General features: G+C 44.9%; 1 protein-coding gene across 1 annotated transcript in view; it reads left to right on the forward strand.

Moving 5' to 3' along the window:
* Positions 1-12,906, forward strand: part of atp8a2 (ATPase phospholipid transporting 8A2) — a 56,305-nt gene extending 43,399 nt beyond the window's left edge. The window contains exons 27-31 of the mRNA XM_034108483.2: positions 2,071-2,178; positions 4,636-4,724; positions 4,920-5,024; positions 9,501-9,592; positions 11,597-12,906. Coding sequence (XP_033964374.1) covers positions 2,071-2,178; positions 4,636-4,724; positions 4,920-5,024; positions 9,501-9,592; positions 11,597-11,691 — 489 coding nt within the window. The 3' untranslated portion in view covers positions 11,692-12,906. The remainder of the gene's footprint in view (positions 1-2,070; positions 2,179-4,635; positions 4,725-4,919; positions 5,025-9,500; positions 9,593-11,596) is intronic.
* The last annotated feature ends 68 nt before the right edge of the window (positions 12,907-12,974 follow it).

Consider the following 12,974-nt stretch of genomic DNA (forward strand, 5'->3'; position numbering starts at 1 on the left):
AAAAAGAAAAACAGACACAGTGAGATTACCATCTGTTACGTGAAGAGCGAAATACAGAAACATAAGAGCCAAACAGATTTCATTCAAAGTCGCTAATTTAGAGCCCAGATGTTCCCATTCTTTCTTATAGAATAGTCTGTTAAAAACAGGGTTATAGTATATTCTCATCTATGTGGTTACTGACCCAACACACAATATCAACATGTGTTAGCTTTGGCTAGCTCATATGGCTCTTGCCGATTGTGAGAAGTTACCTGTGTAGTGTCCCAGACACTCAACAGGCAGTATGGTAAAAAAGTATGCTTGATACTGTATATGTTTAAAACAGTGCTAAAATAAATATCTGATGAATGCAATGTATAGGGGCAAAAGTCCAACAGCTGTATATGAACTTTGCCTTTTTAAACTGTTAAAATAATTATATTTTAAACCGGAAATTACCTAAAAACAAATAAAAGAATCGAGAGTATTTGGTTCCAATTTTTTGGAACAAAGTCTTATGGATGTACACTTTTAAAGGGGCCCATATTGAGCTCATTCTCAGGTTCATATCAGTATGTAGTATCTCTACTTTAAAGAGTCCTCTCCTGCTGATGTTCAGGTGTATATCAGTATGTAGTGTCTCTACTTTAAAGAGTCCTCTCCTGCTGATGTTCAGGTGTATATCAGTATGTAGTGTCTCTACTTTAAAGAGTCCTCTCCTGCTGATGTTCAGGTGTATATCAGAATGTAGTGTCTCTACTTTAAAGAGTCCTCTCCTGCTGATGATCAGGTGTATATCAGTATGTAGTGTCTCTACTTTAAAGAGTCCTCTCCTGCTGATGTTCAGGTGTATATCAGTATGTAGTGTCTCTACTTTAAAGAGTCCTCTCCTGCTGATGTTCAGGTGTATATCAGTATGTAGTGTCTCTACTTTAAAGAGTCCTCTCCTGCTGATGTTCAGGTGTATATCAGTCTGTAGTGTCTCTACTTTAAAGAGTCCTCTCCTGCTGATGTTCAGGTGTATATCAGTATGTAGTGCCTCTACTTTAAAGAGTCCTCCCCTGCTGATGTTCAGGTGTATATCAGTATGTAGTGTCTCTACTTTAAAGAGTCCTCTCCTGCTGATGTTCAGGTGTATATCAGAATGTAGTGTCTCTACTTTAAAGAGTCCTCTCCTGCTGATGTTCAGGTGTATATCAGTATGTAGTGTCTCTACTTTAAAGAGTCCTCTCCTGCTGATGTTCAGGTGTATATCAGTATGTAGTGTCTCTACTTTAAAGAGTCCTCTCCTGCTGATGTTCAGGTGTATATCAGTATGTAGTGTCTCTACTTTAAAGAGTCCTCTCCTGCTGATGTTCAGGTGTATATCAGTATGTAGTGTCTCTACTTTAAAGAGTCCTCTCCTGCTGATGTTCAGGTGTATATCAGTATGTAGTGTCTCTACTTTAAAGAGTCCTCTCCTGCTGATGTTCAGGTGTATATCAGTATGTAGTGTCTCTACATGTTTCCATGCTTTAATGTTCAAAAAGCTCTTTATTTTTCTCATGCTGCAGCACCTCTTTTCACCCTCTGTCTAAAACCAGAGCCCAGTCTGCTCTGATTGGTTAGCTGGCCGGCTCTGTTGTGATTGGTCAACCGCTTAGAGATGTCCCGCCCTTTAGCCAATCACGTACAATGTGTTGGAGCGCTAGCCAATAGAAGCACATAGTCATGTCATTATGTTCCGAAAGGCAAACATTTTAGCCTTTGCAGACACTTTACATGCACAAATACCGATATATATATATATATATATATATATATATGGGAAAAACCACAGAAAGAATAGCAGGGCCTCTTTAAAGCAGCAGCAGCCATGACTGTGACAGAGTGGCAGGATGGACAGGATGGCGCTGACACTTTTGTCCGCTCAGCTGTCCACACAACAGCCTGGCAGTAATGAAGCAGGTCTCACAGGAATTCACACAGTGTCGCCTTTCAGCAGATCAGAGTAGGAGGAAGACATGGGGAGAAGTGAGGGAGAGGTGTATATCCGGATGAAACTATCTGACCTACGCTGTATTCCTTAATCTCCATCTTCTTTTGCAGTTTTCCCACCTGGCAGTATGGGGAAGCATGGCGCTCTGGATGGTCTTCTTCGCCGTCTACTCCTCCATCTGGCCCTCCATCCCCATCGCCCCCGACATGCTGGGCCAGGCAAGTCTCTCTCCACAAACATGTGTCAGTCATTTCAGTAACAGGGGGTGACGGGGTTAAAATAGCCCTTTCCTCTACATCAGGGGGGTCAAATATACGGGGGATGAATTGGCAAAGTGTAAAAATGACAGAGAAGACATGAACTTCAATTTCCACAACTTGTATGTGTTTTATATGTGTACATTTTAATACATTTACAAGACAGGGGGATAACTTCTTCCTTAATAGTTCCCACTTTAGTTTGTATGGTGGTGTGTCAGGATTACTACACAGATGTGGAAATGTAAAATAATTTAATTTATAAGTTATTCTGCTATGATTGTTCTGGTCCCGCCCCCTTAAGATCACATTTGTGTGTATGTGGCCCCTGAACTAAAAGCAGTGTGACGCCCCTGCCTCACCTGCCCCTCCCTTGTTCTCGTTGCCACTCCATGGCGCCTACGAGACTCTCCTCCTGGGTGTTCTGTGGAGTCCCCGGGGGAGATTTACGCCTCACCCACCCCTCGCTCCAGGCTTCCTGCACCTGCTGCGTGTCACCCGAACCCCTGATTTTTACTGCCCTCTGCGGAGGTGTTGACTCAAGAGCTGGTGATGAGGATCCAGTGGGGGGGGGGGTGCGGAGACCCCTTGATTGAGAGACTCATTTGAGAGTTTTGGGGGTGAGGCGAGGTGCCCTGCTGAGTCGTGGGAGGGGGAGAGAACAGGGCCGTCTAAACTCCCCCCAGCCCCATTAATTCAATTTGTGTCAGAAATCAGGAATGCGGTGGAATATCTGTGCAGCTGCTCAGACTGACTGGGGAATGGTCAGAGACACTCAGCCCCCCTCAACCCAACATTTCCTCCACCCCTAACGACCCCATTACCTCTCTTATTTCCCCCTGCTCCCGCTATCTATATTTCCATCTGTTCATGGGGGTTAGGGTTTGGAAAAGAGATGTGTATTTCTGCGTGTGTGTGGAATAATGTGATTTGTGTTGATTGAAAAGCGGTGGAGACCAACAGCATTCCTCCATCCTCGGGCTTCGTAAAGAGCATGTGATATAGTGTGTTAAAATGGATGTGTGTGTTTGTCACACAGAACGTGGATCATCTGTGACTTGCTTGTGATTCCAGCTGTTTCGCAGGATATTCATAACGGTTGTCTGAGGCGTTTTCCCCGTCTCTTCTCCCTCTAGAAACTAAACTGTCTCTACATATCTGGACCCAAACACAATACACACTGGAAATGACACAATAATATACGAGTTCAATTTAATATTAATACAGACAATCGGAGACAAAATGATGTAGCACAAATAACCCCCTGTTAGTCATCCAGTTTCAACGTTTTTGATCAGGGACCCAAATATGACGGCGTTTCAACTGCAAAATTAGGAGGAGGGTTTCCATGTGTGTATCTATATAAATACAGACATATATACACATATGTATGTACACGTGTGTGTGTGTGTGTGTGTGTGTGTGTGTGTGTGTGTGTGTGTGTGTGTGTATGTATGTATGTATGTGTGTGTGTATATGTATATATATATATATATATATATATATATATATAGGGAGGCGTGTGGCACAGTGGATAGAGCCTTGGTGTTGGGGTCAGAGGGTCACAGGTTCAAACCCCACTTCAGTCAGCATGTCGTTGTGTCCCTGAGCAAGATACTTCACCCCAAAGTGCTCCTGTGGGGATTGCCCTCAGTATTGAGTATGTACGTCGCTTTGGATAAAAGCGTCTAACAAGTAACATGTAATGTAATATATATATGTATGTATATGCAATGCATACTTCAGGTTTCAAGGTAGGATTGAAAAAAGTCAATTCCAGGACAAGACGAAAATAAAATACCAAAGGAAAGTTAAAAAAATGCATCCAAGTCCGTGTTCAGATTACAATACGGTTTAATTTCTCATTCTATTTTTATCGGGGCATTTAGTGCCTTAAACGTAACCGCCCTGAGACAAAGACCTGTGAAACACCACAGAGCTCCTGCAGATAACTGAAGGAGAATACATGAGAAATGGAGGGATTAACAGGAACAGGCGGGCACAGGCAGCAGGAGATACACTCACTCATAATGAAAGGAGGTTGTGAAAGAGTGAGATTGCAGGGAGCCACAGGAGAAAGGAGTGAGTAGGAGTGAGAGTCATGGCAGACGGACAAATTGAGAAAGTGGTTTGATGCGTTATTAATCCCTGGAGACACTGAGGAGGGGGTCAGAGGTCAATAAGGATGGACTGCAGAGTCGGAGCATTTTTACTATTTCATCTCCTAGTTCCAGCATTTGGTGTGTGAAGAAGCTGTAGATATGCTAAGCTAACGTCTGAAGTACTCAACGCTCTGAAAGGCTCTCAATGTGCTTTGTCTCCTCTTTGCCGTTTCCACATGTGTTTGAAAAGTGACTCAATACTGGATCTGAATGAATATGCCAGTGAAATAAAGGGGCCTGTGTGTTGTCCCTGCAGGCTGGCAAGGTGATGCAGTGCTGGTACTTCTGGCTGGGTCTGATCCTGGTGCCGGCTGCGTGTTTACTCAAAGACTTCGCCTGGATCGCGTAAGTAGAACACATTTAATATAAATACGTGGTAAATCCATACTGAGGCTATTTAGCTGAAGCCAGGCGTTTACATTAGCCATATTGAGTCTGTGTCAACACTCGCCTGCACTTTATGTTATGAATCACACGTGTCGGCAAAGTAACACTCAAAGTTCCCTGCATGATGTCTGACGGGCTTCTTCCTGCTCTCAGCACCCGGCGCACGGTGAGGAAGTCTCTGCTGGAGGAGGTGCAGGAGCTGGAGGCCCGGGCTGTGGACCCGGGGGCCGCCGTGCTGAGGGACGCCAGCGGGCGCAGGTATGCACAGTGCTGAAGAGCATCATGGGATCACCTACATCAGATGTTTCATGATTTATTTCAAGGTGTTTTAATCCAAGTGTGAGCCATTATGTTTTTATATTAGCACTGAGGCCACTATGTTGGGTACGACTAACATGTGATGCAACTCAATACAGCAGCACAGTATGACATGTTATCTTTACAAAGATTTAATAACGTTTTGATTGACTCTGTCAGAGAGGTGTTTAAAGAGGCCCTATTGTGCTTTTGGGGGTTTCCCTTTCCTTATATAGGTTTTAGTGCATGCAAATGGTCTGCAAGGGCTCAAATCCCGGTGTTCCCTCCAGATGGAGTTTCTCTATTATGCTATTGTACGTGATAGGCTAAGGGGCGGGACATCTCTAAGCGGTTGACCAATCACAACAGAGCAGACCAGAGCTTTTTGGACATTAAAGCATGGACACATGTCACAGTAGAGACACTACATACTGATATACACCTGAACATCAGTAGGAGAGGACTCTTTAAAGTAGAGACACTACATCCTGATATACACCTGAACATCAGCAGGAGAGGACTCTTTAAAGTAGAGACACTACATACTGATATACACCTGAACATCAGCAGGAGAGGACTCTTTAAAGTAGAGACACTACATACTGATATACACCTGAACATCAGCAGGAGAGGACTCTTTAAAGTAGAGACACTACATACTGATATACACCTGAACATCAGCAGGAGAGGACTCTTTAAAGTAGAGACACAACACACTGATATACACCTGAACATCAGCAGGAGAGCACTCTTTAAAGTAGAGACACCACATACTGATATACACCTGAACATCAGCAGGAGAGGACTCTTTAAAGTAGAGACACTCCATACTGATATACACCTGAACATCAGCAGGAGAGGACTCTTTAAAGTAGAGACACAACACACTGATATACACCTGAACATCAGCAGGAGAGGACTCTTTAAAGTAGAGACACTACATACTGATATACACCTGAACATCAGCAGGAGAGGACTCTTTAAAGTAGAGACACTACATACTGATATACACCTGAACATCAGCAGGAGAGGACTCTTTAAAGTAGAGACACTACATACTGATATACACCTGAACATCAGCAGGAGAGGACTCTTTAAAGTAGAGACACTACATACTGATATACACCTGAACATCAGCAGGAGAGGACTCTTTAAAGTAGAGACACTACATACTGATATACACCTGAACATCAGCAGGAGAGGACTCTTTAAAGTAGAGACACTACATACTGATATACACCTGAACATCAGCAGGAGAGGACTCTTTAAAGTAGAGACACTACACACTGATATACACCTGACCATCAGCAGGAGAGGACTCTTTAAAGTAGAGACACTACATACTGATATACACCTGAACATCAGCAGGAGAGGACTCTTTAAAGTAGAGACACTACATACTGATATACACCTGACCATCAGCAGGAGAGGACTCTTTAAAGTAGAGACACTACATACTGATATACACCTGAACATCAGCAGGAGAGGACTCTTTAAAGTAGAGACACTACACACTGATATACACCTGAACATCAGCAGGAGAGGACTCTTTAAAGTAGAGACACTACATACTGATATACACCTGAACATCAGCAGGAGAGGACTCTTTAAAGTAGAGACACTACATACTGATATACACCTGGACATCAGCAGGAGAGGACTCTTTAAAGTAGAGACACTACATACTGATATACACCTGAACATCAGCAGGAGAGGACTCTTTAAAGTAGAGACACTCCATACTGATATACACCTGAACATGAGGAGAGGACTCTTTAAAGTAGAGACACTACATACTGATATACACCTGGACATCAGCAGGAGAGGACTCTTTAAAGTAGAGACACTACATACTGATATACACCTGAACATCAGCAGGAGAGGACTCTTTAAAATAGAGACACTACATACTGATATACACCTGAACATCAGCAGGAGAGGACTCTTTAAAGTAGAGACACTACATACTGATATACACCTGAACATCAGCAGGAGAGGACTCTTTAAAGTAGAGGCACTACATACTGATATACACCTGAACATCAGCAGGAGAGGACTCTTTAAAGTAGAGACACTACATACTGATATACACCTGAACATCAGCAGGAGAGGACTCTTTAAAGTAGAGACACTACATACTGATATACACCTGAACATCAGCAGGAGAGGACTCTTTAACACATTTAATCCCAAAAGGATAACATGTGGCAGAACTGCTGTATTGTATTGTGTTGCATTAAACTCTAGATGGACCCAATAAAGTCACCATAGCAGGTATGTTTGTGGAACTAAATGTATTTCTAACTCCCCGGTGGCGTCGTCCACAGGGCCGAAGCCAAGGCTGAGGTCCCGTAGAGCCCCAGCTGTCACATGATCACAGAGGTAGTTTTTGGGTTTACTGTGTGACCTCAAACGACTCTGGAGTGACCTTCACCCGTTTCCCCACTAAATGAGTTCACACCTCCCTCTGTTTATCTTTCATTAAATCACTCCTTCCCCTTTACCCTCCGTTTCGTTTTTTACATTTCATTTCTCTGCTTATTTCCATTTCTCCTCCATTCCTTCATCTGTGGATCACAGGTGGCTCAATGTGAGCTGCTGTGCAGACCTGGTGTGTTTCTGGATGTGTTTGTGTTCCTCTCCGTGTTGTGTAGTCGTGTTGTGTCACTAGAGTTAGACTAAAGTCTCCTAGAAAACACACTTTTGATTCAAAATTACATACGTTTTTTTAAATGAAAAAAGTAAGTCTTTTTGCACTGTGATACGAATACTTGTATTAAATCAAGCGTCTGAGTACTTTCTCCACCACAGTTTGCCAAAAAGCATTCATTTTTATAATATTCTGCTAATATGACTCTTTATAATGAAGACGCAGCTGTTGGCGAGTCACAGAGAAAGCTTCTCTCTCGGTTAGCATGAGGTGTGTTTTCAAGGCAGCCAAACTGCTGCCCCACACAAGGCCCCGTCCCCGGCTAACCCTGCTCGTAAAACCCAGGGGGGAAAAAGAAATGGGTCCTCTCCAAAGCAATGGAGCAGAAAGGGGGAAAAGCACATCTGTGTTTGTAGTTGGTAGGCATGGGAAAGGTAGGGAGAGCGTCTCGAGGGGAGAGCACATCCCTGGGCTTCTTTACATCACAAAGGAACATTAAAGAACTGAAGCATGAGCCTTTCATCTGCTCGTCCTGCACCATTTATTATGTTATCATACACTCAGCACTGTCATCTATCTCGCAGACATTTAAAACTTCTATAGGAAACTTCAGAGCCGCTCTGCTGGGTTTTTTATTTAGAGATCGTTCGTCACATACAGTATGAGGAGTTTTCAAATCCTAACCTTGGGAAGGCTGGCCGAGTTCCATCACGACTCCGTTGATCATCCCAAGAGCCAGCGTGGTGTTGGTGTCGTGCTCCCAGGGCAGAGGAGTGGCTACTGCTCTTACTGTCCACACATTAACATCCAACGCCTCGGCTTAATAACTTTAATAGCGGTAATCATAGGTATAAAAGTGGGGATAGGTATCTGATTACGTGTGTGTGTGTGTGTGTGTGTGTGTGTGTGTGTGTGTGTGTGTGTGTGTGTGTGTGTGTGTGTGTGTGTGTGTGTGTGTGTGTGTGTGTGTGTGTGTGTGTGTGTGTGTGTGTGTGTGTGTGTGTGTGTGTGTGTGTGTGTGTGTGTGTGTGTGTGTGTGTGTGTGTGTGTGTGTGTGTGTGTGTGTGTGTGTGTGTGTGTGTGTGTGTGTGTGTGTGTGTGTGTGTGTGTGTGTGTGTGTGTGTGTGTGTGTGTGTGTGTGTGTGTGTGTGTGTGTGTGTGTGTGTGTGGTGTGTGTGTGTGTGTGTGTGTGTGTGTGTGTGTGTGTGTGTTGCAATATCTGGAAAGGGCTTAGTTATTTTTGGTCACAGGAGGAGAGGAGCCGTGACGGCGTGTGGTCTCCGAACACAGGATCCAGTCTTCTGCTCGGAAAGGGGGAGAGAGGAGAGGAGAGGAGAGGAGTTGGGGGGGGGGGGGGGAGGCAGGGGGGAATAGTTGACTGTGGATGTCCTGTTAGTCTGCAGCCACTTTATGACTTTCCGTGGGTTAAATTGCATAATCAGGAGCCGTCGGTATCCAATCCCAAAGTTCTGGATTTGAATCCCCTCATATTCGGTTTGCTCATGATCTGAGAAGGAGAAATGTACTTTAGCTTACATCCTAAGTGTCCTCCTGAAGGACCGTTTGAGGGTGAGAGATTGTCTCCGGGAAATTAAGACATTAGTTTGATTTAAATGTCTGTTTAAAAAGCAGCAAAAAAAATTCACCAAGACATCGATATGACCATTCCCCTGTAGCTTGTGACGGTGTCGTGCAGTCGTGTCAGTAGTGATGATAGTCTCTCTTTGATGGCTGATTATTTAGTATTGATATTCCATGTTACTGATCCTTCTTCCCTTTCTCTTCAGTCTAAACGAACGAGCCCATCTGCTGACAAGAGTCTTTAGAAAAGCGCCTTCAACCGTGGGACGCTCCAACTCGGTGCAGCAGACTGTGTCACGTGAGTGTCCTCTCACACATACTGTAATAACACCATAAAACAGTTGGGTGTCCGTTTCTCTATTGACCCGTTTGTGCATGGAATAAAGTCTTAAAGTAGGGGTGTAGAAGAAGAGAAGAAAACAGTGTGTAGAGTCAGTTTAGTTTGGTGTCATTTGAGAAGCGGGTAAACTATGCAGAGGGAAGAGAGAAAGGCGTGTCTATCTTGTGTCGCCAAGAAACAAGAAATTGTCAAAAGAATTCCCAGTTTTTGGAAAGAAACACAAAGTTATGCAAACCAACAATACACACATATTTGGTTTAGGCTGCGGCCACACGAGGACGAAAACGGTCGTTTGTTTAGTGTCATATAGACCGTTCGGCCACACGAGGACGACAGAATCCGGCACTAAACGACTGAGGAAACGATAACGGGTCCCAAGGTGGATAGAAAGGCATACGCAACGCTCTGAGGGGTCAAACGGCTCTGTGCGTGCGCCCTATACGGTCATTTTCTGATAATGATGAGGCAATAGCCCCGCCTCTCCCCACCTCTGCTGCTCACCCCCGCGTCAAAGTAAACTGCACCCTGAATTCAGATTATTTATCTTTCTCTCGATATGGACCTAAACGCGAGTGAAGTCTAATCTGACAGGACGGAGACACGCAGCTCTGCTCACCTGCAGCTCCTCCCGCTGCAGCAAAACACACACTTCAAGTCAGATCATCGCCCTTAGCTATTTTAATTACCTCTCAAACTAAACTAGTTATAAATATGTTTATTTTTACAGTCGGCCGGGTCACTCATTACTGGATCAGCTGCTGCATGAGACAGACACTGACGCTGTCCGAAGAGAGGGAGGAAAAAGAGAGGCTCCGTGTATTTTATCATTATATTATATAGAGTCGTTATTCATTTGTTTTAAAGCTCAATAAATAACAAAGAAGACCTTTGAGCGGCACTTTTATAATTTTGTCCGGAGGATTTCAACTTTAATAAACGCTGACTGGCGAAAAACTCTGCCCGGTTCCCTCGGCCCCCACCGCGGAGAATAAACAGAAGGGCAACCATGACAACCATGCTTCTTGGCTGCTTTGTGGAGGAAGTTACAGCGCCACCTACAGGCTCCTGCACATGTACTGCAGCTTCTCCAGCGGTTGGAGCTAAACGGAGCGGTCTCGTGCGGACAGACACTATCCAGATAACTATTGCGTGTGGACGGAAGCTTGTTTGCGTTAATCCTATGCGTTTAGCCGTTTTCGTCCTCGTGTGGCCTGAGTTTCTTTTAACATCTGTTTGTTCGTGGCAAAGAAATACAGCAAAACAGAAAGAAGAAACATCGGACTAACACGATATCTGAAATGCACCACAGTTAATCCCATAGGTTAAAAGGTGTTGACATGTGATAGTGATACTTCTATTCGTAAATCACACATGCCACAGGTTCTCTGAAAGAGTCCCTCTCTGTATGACATCTGATTTGATCTCGATGTAACATTTCCTAATTCCTTTTGGCCGCATATCAACCGTTGGGAACTTTCCAGATGTTCAGGATCGTAGCAGCAGTTTTGTTCCTTTTATTTTTCAAATACAACACACACAGAAACAGATCAAAGACTAAACGCGGGACCACACTGCTCCACATTCACAGCTTTTCTCCCAGCGGTGTTCACAGATCTCTGCTTCAGTTCTTAGACAGGAGGTCAGTATTTCCATAGTGTATACGTACAGCCACTGACCCAGTCCAGGAGGGTCCTTTTAAAACCAGTTCCTGCCTGCAAGTAATAAGGATTTGAAAAAGCGTAACAATCTTTCTTTTCAATTATACTATCTGGAATCAAGCCCGAGTGCATAACCCCGGGGTCACAGGGCAACCCTGACCCAACATGTATGTACTTTTACACATGACCTTATGGTAATTTCTTAAGCACACAAACACCAGAAGAACTGAAGTAGAGAGCAGTTGTACTTTTCTTTAATACAAAGTCATTTAAACGTCCGTCCCCCCCTCTTGTCTCTGTGCAGATGGATACGCCTTCTCTCAAGAGGAGCACGGTGTGGTGTCCCAGTCCGAGATGGTCCGCTCCTACGACACCACGCGCGAACGCCCCAGCCTCTAGCCCCACCCCTGACCACGTCTTCAGCTCACCGCTAGCAACGGTTACCAAGGTGACAGTGGAGACAGACTCATGTGACACCCTCCCGCGGGTGACTGACCCCCTGCTGTGGCCTTACTGGAACTGGACCCTCGTCCGGGGGAGGGGCTCACGGTCAGGCGTGGAGGCCGTAGACTCGAGAGAAGGCCGACTATACGGGAACAAAAACACTAAGCTACACAGGCATGAGCAATCATAACCACGCACAGACATGACGAGTCAAACTCAGAGACTGCTCCTCATATCCGTATACCCTTCAGACTGGGTTTGCTCCATGCCACTGTGTGTATATCCCTACGTGTGTGTGTATCCGCCTGTGCATGTGTGTGTGCACGCGTTGGCGCTGCCGTGTTTGTGTGCATGTGTGTGTATTCGCTTCATCTCGTCGCAGGAGGTGGGTTTAGCTTGTCTGTCATCACAGGAGGAGAGGGGAAGTCAAAATAAACACACACACTGATGAATTCCTTGAAAAGAGAGGGAGGGAAGGACCAGAGCCGTGAACCCCCCCCCCCTCCCCGCCACCCCCTTCTACTGAGCGCAGCAGCGAGCCTCACTGCCAAACACCACAGAGATGCCACTGAGGCTGAACGCCACACCGGACCACCACCCTGCTGCTTATATCTCCCCCATTATCTCCATATCTCTCCCCCCCATTATCTCCGTATCTATCTCCCCCCTGCTCTGCAGCCTCCACGCATCGCCTCCCCCTCGTCTTGGCCAGTTTTTAAATAAAGTCTTCGTTTCCTGTTGTTGTTTTCCGACCGCTCCCGTGATTCCTGATGTCAGCTGACAGGCATTAGAGCTTCCTCCTTCACTTGTGTTGGATTTCCACTTTCAACTGGACGTTTTTCTTTCTTTTTTATCATTATTATTATTAAAGTGGACATTAATGTGTAATGTGTTTTCCTCTTTTCATTCATGCCTGTTTTTGTACTCATAGAGGGAATATTTTACTTGAACTAATACAGAAACCGAAGGGATCTGATAGAGACTGGATCATGTGTTGCTCTGGCTCTGGGATGGGTGTGAATGTCGCGTCCAGTGTGTGAGAGTGAGTGTGTGTTTGTGTGAGAGAGAGGACACTGATTCAGGAATGCAAGTGAGAAAGAGTGAAGGGTGGGAGAAGGGGGTTGTCCATCCAAGTCCTATTCATTAAATCTAATCAATCCATGGCCTGAACCAATGTCTCTGTGTCTTCACTGTACGCTGTCATGTGATCAGGTGTGTGTGTGGGTGGGTGTGTGTGT

The sequence above is a fragment of the Pseudochaenichthys georgianus genome, chromosome 20 (assembly GCF_902827115.2).
Source record: "Pseudochaenichthys georgianus chromosome 20, fPseGeo1.2, whole genome shotgun sequence".
Lineage (NCBI taxonomy): Eukaryota > Metazoa > Chordata > Actinopteri > Perciformes > Channichthyidae > Pseudochaenichthys > Pseudochaenichthys georgianus.